The sequence below is a fragment of the Rhea americana genome, unplaced genomic scaffold, assembly GCF_003343005.1.
Source record: "Rhea americana isolate MKP2758 unplaced genomic scaffold, rheAme1 scaffold_677, whole genome shotgun sequence".
NCBI classification, from domain to species: Eukaryota; Metazoa; Chordata; class Aves; order Rheiformes; family Rheidae; genus Rhea; species Rhea americana.
The window spans coordinates 35,675-42,278 of NW_028186842.1; the positions used below are offsets into that span (position 1 = coordinate 35,675).

Genomic DNA, 6,604 nt, shown 5'->3' on the forward strand with positions numbered 1-6,604 from the left:
CCGTCGGCGCTCCGGGGGGGCTCGAGGCTCCCTTTCCGCAGGATCTCGCTCAGCTCGGGGGACATGTAGTAAGGCCTCTCGGGAGATCCATCGTTCCTCTCCAGATCTTCGCCTTTTCGCACCCCCCGGGAAGAAGCAGCCACGATGGGGAGAATAAAAAGGAGCAGAGGAGCCGGGGAGAGGCACAGCGAAGATGAGAGAAGAGGAAGATGAGCGAAGGGAGGCACGAGGGGAAAGGAAAGGAAAGGAAAGGAAGAAAAAAGGAAAATTAACGTTAATTGCAGTTAGGTCCCACCAAGACCAAAGCACCAAAACAGYGAGAACAAGAGATCGTGGGAGACGCAGCGACAGCCCGAGGTTTCCTCTGCAGCCGGCAGAAGGGAAAGGAGACGTTTGGGGAACGCCTGGAGGAGCTGGCGGAAGGAAAAGCCCCAGAAAACTTCACCGTCACAGCAGAAGGGTTGGTTCTTGCATCCCTCAGAAACGGATTAGGCTTAAAAATCCTGGCTGTGTGYGCGTGTGCGAGGCACGCGGCCCCCCCGGGGAGCCCTGGCACTTCATCCGAAGGGCTCCCGGGAGCGGGAGTAAGTCCCAGTCCGGGCAGCCCCACGCCGAGCCCCACGTTTGGCTGTCGCCGAGGGGCCGATACTCACAGAAGCAGAGGAAGAGCGTGTCCACGCACATGCCGTAGACGCTGAAGAACCCGTGCGCGATGAGATAGGAGCCCACGATCACTGTCTGCGAGAGAAATCGCGCCGGCTGCAAAGACCGCGAGGCACCGCGGCCCCGCTGGGGCCAGCGAGGCGGCCGGGGATCCCGGAGCCCCCGGGGATCCCGGAGCCCCCGGGGAAGCGGGCAGGGGCGGACGGACGGCAGGGCCAAAGGGGCCGAGCCGCCTCCGCGGCCGCAACGAAGCCCCGCTTCAGCGGGAACGGCGAAAACGCCTTCCCYGGGGCGGCCCTTCAGACGCCGAGCAGGGCTTCTGCCAGGCCTCGCAGAGGAGCGCTGAGGACTTTATCTTTTATTTTTGTTTTCCCTGTCACCTCCCAGTTCACCCAAAGCAGCTCACCAGAATAGGGACCCAGTAGTAATTCAGGGGTGGTGCCGTGTCTTGGACCAGTTTTATTCGGTGGGTGAAGAAAAAGAAGGCGAGGATCCCTAGAGGATAAAATAACGGCGAGGGCTCAGGAAAGCAGGCAGAACGAGAAGGGCAGGAGATGCAGAACAGCAGGAAGGAGAAGGCAAAGGGGAGGTTTCGGGGAGGTTTGCAACCCCGAACACTCACCAACGCTGCCCACGATGAGGAGCTTCCCGAGGAAGAACAGGAAATCCGTGACTTTATCTAAAACGGCCACCCTGGAAACAAAGGCGGTACGAGCACCCGCCCCGAGCTCGGGAAGCAGCGTGGCGGGAGGAGGAGGAGGGAGAAGCCCACGCAGGTGCCCCCACCAACCCCACGGCTTGGCCTGACACTCGGTGGGAGTCTGCAGACAAGCCGGGCGTGCGACGCCGACCTCTGCGGCGCCGCAGGCTGCGCGAAGGACTTGGAAATAAGTAAGTCCCTCTTAGGCCGGTCTCCCAAAAGCAGAGGCCTGGCGTTTGCCCGGATCTTACCTAATGATGTTCCTCATCAGCAGGAAGAAGGCGTTCCTGGCAGAAGTGCAAAAGTTGGTGCCATAGACGGCAATCTAGAGGGGAGCAAAGGAAAAGGCATGGAGCAAAGAGAGACGGAGTTGCAGAGAATTTGCTGCCTCGAGTGAGACGCGGGTGCAGTTAATCTCATCTTTAGGTACAAGTCTAAACAGCGGGGGTAAATCACAGCCAGGAAGAGCCTCTTTCTCCCCGACACTGTCCGAACTGTGGACACCTGCAGCTGAACCCGCCCGGCGTCTCTGGGAAGGCCTGAGGCGAAGCCGCGCAGCCGAGGACGAGATCTTCCAGTGAGATGGCTGGGGAATGCTTCACTTCCCAGGGAAGTCAGGAGGCACCGCTCCCAGGAACGCTGCAAGCCCTCCAGGTACGCCGGGACCACCCCAGCCACCGCCCTTGGCCCTTCCGACGGGAGGTTCTTACCATGATGTACGCGTTTCTGTTCAGGAATTTGATGAATTTTTCCAGGCACCAGAAGCAGCACTTCAGACAGCTCAGGAGGAACTTGGCAAACTTGTTATCGGCGGCTGGAGGAACACCACCGGACACAGCGGAGGAGGACGCGGCCAAAACGAAAGACGTCTTGTATTAGAGAAGCAGCTCGGTGCATTTCACAATCCCTAGGGAAAGACGCCCCGCTCCCCCGAGCCCCCCGAGCACGTTCCCGAGCCGTTTCTATTCCGATGTCGGTACCTTTCAGCCTGTGGTCCAGATATTCCAGAGTGACCCGGATGACTTGGACGATGGCGAGGATCAGGGAGCCGAAGGCGAGCGAGCCGGTGTGGTACCTGCCCCGGGGGGAGACCGCGTGGGTGAGGAGCAGGAGACGCCGAGAAGCCGCAGCGGAGCGGGGTCTCCGCCACCCAGGCGAAACGCGGCCGCTCACCTGAGCGCGCGGCCGAAGGACGAGAAGAGGGGGAACGCCGGGATGTCGTCGGGCTTCTTGAAGGCCCAGTAGTAAGAAGCGAAGGCCCCGGCCAGCGTGACCTGGCCCAGCGCGATCACAAAGTTGGCCAGCCAGAAGAACATGAAGACGTTGTAGAACTGGAAGACGATGAGGTATTTGTGGTAGGCCGTCTCTCCCCCGTAGAACGCAAAGAGGCACTGGGCGTCCGGGCACAGCTTGGTGACGTTGCTGGTGTTGAACGTCTGCAGGGAAGATAGAAGAGACTTAGACACCACGGTGGCGAGAGCCACGGAGGGAGGCGGACGGGCAGGATTTCTGGTCAGTCCAAAGCGATCCCCGAGTCCTGAGTTTCACAAGCTATTACGTCGTTTAGCTTTGCTCTGTAACGCTTGTCTGGATATGCTGCTTGCTCAGGCTAAAAGATGAACTTTGTACATATGACAGCTTGAGGGGAAATCATAACCGGACGTAAATGACTTCAGAAATCCAGAATTTGCACCTGGAAGAACGTGCAGGCTGGAATAGCCACCAAAACATTTTTAATACAATAAACGACCTTAACGTTGACAGACTAAGCGCAGCATTCTTCGGAGTTTCCCAGGACTTCCTCACCTCTGGTTTGCAGGTCTGCCCAGAAAACTGGCACGCTGTCTCATTAAACACCTTGTAGATGGCCTCGTTGGAGGTGGACAGGAAACTAGAGAGCAGCAGTTAAGGAGAAGCAATTTTATGAAAACCAGAGCAGAGTTCAGCGTATCCTGCTCGGAGCTGCTCTCGCCACCTTTTTGTAATCGCTTTTCCGTTGTTTGGTTGGTCGTTAGGGGGTTTTATTCTGATTCTAAGTTAGAGCTAGAGACTTAAGCTGACACTTTGGGAGACTGATGTGGAGAAAAGCTCCACAGCTTTTCTAGCACCCTGGAAGACCCCTGCTTTCTGAGCAAGCTGCCTGCCCCGGAGGAGACRCGCGGGGAGGAGGATACACGGCAGTGCTGGCCCAGTACGCGATGCAGAGGCACAGCAGGAAGAAGGTGCACAGAGGAAACAGCAGCGACATCATGATGTGCCCGACGGCCCTGCAAGGGAGAGGGAGACCCTTAAAAACCAGGCAAAGCCGTGCGGCCGGGGGGGACCTTCCTCGGCAGAGCAGCGGCTCCCTGCGCGGAGCAGCCTCTCTGGAGCCCCAGGCACCTACCTGCTGGCCTCCTTGATGAGCGCGATGGCGATGAGGATCCTCTTGCGGAGGAAGATGAGCAGCAGCACGATCACCACCTCCACGATGCACAGGATGATCACTGGGAGAGAGGAGGGACACGGCGGTAGCGCCGCGCGCAGGTTCCCCGGACCGGGACCCCGCTCTCTGCCGGCGCGGGGGACGCGGCAGGCCGGGGCGAGCACGGGGACCTACTGAAGGCCAGCCAGGTCTGCCGCAGGTGAAGGTAGACGCGGAGGTCCGTCTGGAAGCCCAGGTCCTTCAGGGAGACGTCGGAGCCGGCTTCCCCTTTCAGCTTAGCGTATTCCAGGTAACAGTGGAAGATTCCTGCGGCRAAAGGTAGAAAACTCTTGTTGGTGCTGAAAGACTGAAACTTTGGCACCGTCACTTTGTCCCACCAACGTTTGGGTACAGGACGCCTGGAGGGACGTTGTGTACAGTGCAAGTCCCGCACACGCTTCGGACAGCTACAGACACGGRGGGGAACGAGGAGAACGTGCTGCAGGCGGAGGCTGCCACCCACCGTAACCCAGCACCAGGATCACCATCACGATCATCACCCAGACCATGATCCCGGCGAGGTAGCGCAGCAGGACGATGAAGATGAAGCTGACCACCATGGCGATCACCAGGCCTCTGTGAAGGCAAAGGAGCAGCGGAGTCRCACGGGAGGAACCAAAGCCACCGCTTCCCCACGGCTTTCTTCCGTCGCTCCACTCGTCCCACCTCGTTTCCCAAACGAGTTTTAGTGGCACGGCCGGAGCGACGTCCTTAAGAACGGAAATCCTCCGCGGCGGAGCAGAAGCAGCGCGAGCGGAGCCCAAAGCTGCCCCGAGCAGCCTCTGCCGCGTGCCGTCGCTGCAGCCCTGCCTGCTCCGCGCAGGGCGGGCAGCTCSGACCTGTCCGCGGGCGGGCGAGCCCACCAGCTGCCGCCGCCTCCCGTTCCCTCCTCGCGTGGGACTAGACCCCGCTGCTCGAGCCCGCTCCGTGCTCCTCTCTGTTTACGTCTCCTCCTCCCACCCTTCCRCTGCTAGTGAGTTTGCAGGGAAATTATGCAAAGGATTAAAAAAAAAATAAACCAAACCGCCGCTGGTCATTCAGAAGCTTCGCCCGATGGTTGCTTAAAAGCAGCCGCCGCTCGGCGAGTGCATTAGCGCAGCCCCTGCTCACATTATTATCCAGTACCAGGAAACCGTGTAATCTTCAAAGATCTTCATGGCCAGTTGTCTTGCTTCCAGAACCACGTTTGCTTTTCTGGAACGAGAAAACAAAAATAAAAACATGTGGACAGTAAAACAGAGTAGCAGGCAGGGGAAAAGCAGCGGAACAGCCGTTTTCCCGGCGGAACGGCGGCGCGGGGGAAAGGCCGAGCCCGCTGCGCGGTCTCCAAGCCGCCGCAGGCCTCGCGGGAAAGCCCGGAGCGCGCCGGGGCGGCCGCGCCGCCCGCTCTGCGCCCGCGGGAGGAGACCCATCCGGGAGGAGCTGCCCCGCGCGCAGCCGCATCCCCGCCGCGTTATCGGGGTCGCGGCAGCGGGTTTTAGCGCCCGGGCCCGTGGCGGCGCGCGCGGCGGGGGAAGGCAAGCGGCGCGCTGCCTCCCGGCCAGGCTGCCGACTCACTTGGCCCCTTCCAGCAGCTCCGTCACGTTCCGGCGGCGCCCGTGGCCGTCGTCGTAGGTCGTCTCGTTCCCRACCATGACGACGCCTTTCTTGGCCCGCAAGGCGGGGAAGCACCGGCGAGCCACTGCGCGAGAGGGACGGGGACGTCGGGGAGGGCGGCGCCGGCGCGGAGCAGCTCCCGTTCCCCCCCGGCCCGCCCGGTCCCAAGGGAAGCCGCGGCGGGGGCGCGCCGGGGACGGGGCCCTCGGACGCCGCCCGCAGCTCGCGGCTCGCAGAGGGGCCCTCGCGCGCCGCCTTCGCCACCCCGACGTACGTGGCGTGCTGGGAATGAGCATGGCCGGACACTCCTTATCCTTCAGCACTTGGATGGGAGTCTGGAAGGGCGAGAGAGACGGACAAGCTGGAGATCAACCCACGGCGGGGGGAATCGCAGCGTGCAGGGATCTACCACCAGCGAGGAGGCGTGCGAAGAAGGAAGCTCCAAAAGGAAGAGGCCTCCCGGCTCCTCCAACCCACCTTCTGCAGGCCCTGGAAGCCCGGGACGCAGAACTGCCGGTAGTACTCCAGGTCTCCGGAAGAGTGGGTGCTGTAGACACCCAGGTAGGTGAGGTACCGATCCGGACAGCGGCTCACGCAGATCTGGAAGCGTTAGCAGAGCGGACGCGAGTCCGTGGGCGACGCGCGGCCCCGCTCGCGGCGCGCGCCCGGCCGCCTCCGCGCCGGAATGCCCCGCTCCGCTCGTCGCCCCGTTTTTCTCCCTTCGGAGCAGGCGGATGCCGCGGTACCTGCGTGGTCGGGCACTGGAGCTCCAGCAGCACCAGCGGGCTGGCGCACTTCACGATGTCGAAGTAGAAGAGGAAAGGCTTGTTCCTGCGGACGGAGGCAYGGACGGACGGACAGGAGGATGCGTCAGCGCCGCGACCCGCCGCCGCGGAGCCGGTGGGCTGCCGGGGTGCGCGAAGGCGCCCGGTGCCCGAAGGAGGCGGGAGGGAGGCACCTACTCGTTGGGGGTTCCCTGCTGCCCGCAGAACTGGCCCCGGCTGTCCGTGGGGTAAATCACCTTCCGGGGGTCTCCATGCGTCCAGGCTGGGGTGGGGGGGGACAGTGGTTTGGGTTGCTTTCCCCTGCAAACGGCCCAGCAACGAGCAAGGCGCCTGCGGGACCCTGCTCTGCCCGTGGGAACCTGCTCCATGCGTGGGAACCCCCTCTGCCCGTGGGAA

The 6,604-nt window shown here is 62.0% G+C and overlaps 1 protein-coding gene across 2 annotated transcripts in view; it reads right to left on the reverse strand.

The window, feature by feature from the left end:
• Window positions 1-6,604, reverse strand: part of SLC44A2 (solute carrier family 44 member 2 (CTL2 blood group)) — a 13,527-nt gene that overhangs the window by 4,416 nt on the left and 2,507 nt on the right. For both annotated transcript variants that reach the window (XM_085321011.1, XM_085321010.1), the window contains 18 exons: window positions 6,386-6,470; window positions 6,170-6,254; window positions 5,901-6,023; window positions 5,698-5,758; window positions 5,385-5,508; window positions 4,938-5,021; window positions 4,291-4,403; window positions 3,963-4,094; window positions 3,750-3,849; window positions 3,538-3,630; window positions 3,170-3,254; window positions 2,537-2,799; window positions 2,344-2,438; window positions 2,074-2,177; window positions 1,615-1,688; window positions 1,286-1,356; window positions 1,070-1,158; window positions 654-738 (listed from right to left, as the gene is read on the reverse strand). In XM_085321011.1, coding sequence (XP_085177137.1) covers window positions 654-738; window positions 1,070-1,158; window positions 1,286-1,356; window positions 1,615-1,688; window positions 2,074-2,177; window positions 2,344-2,438; window positions 2,537-2,799; window positions 3,170-3,254; window positions 3,538-3,630; window positions 3,750-3,849; window positions 3,963-4,094; window positions 4,291-4,403; window positions 4,938-5,021; window positions 5,385-5,508; window positions 5,698-5,758; window positions 5,901-6,023; window positions 6,170-6,254; window positions 6,386-6,470 — 1,866 coding nt within the window. The remainder of the gene's footprint in view (window positions 1-653; window positions 739-1,069; window positions 1,159-1,285; window positions 1,357-1,614; window positions 1,689-2,073; window positions 2,178-2,343; window positions 2,439-2,536; window positions 2,800-3,169; window positions 3,255-3,537; window positions 3,631-3,749; window positions 3,850-3,962; window positions 4,095-4,290; window positions 4,404-4,937; window positions 5,022-5,384; window positions 5,509-5,697; window positions 5,759-5,900; window positions 6,024-6,169; window positions 6,255-6,385; window positions 6,471-6,604) is intronic.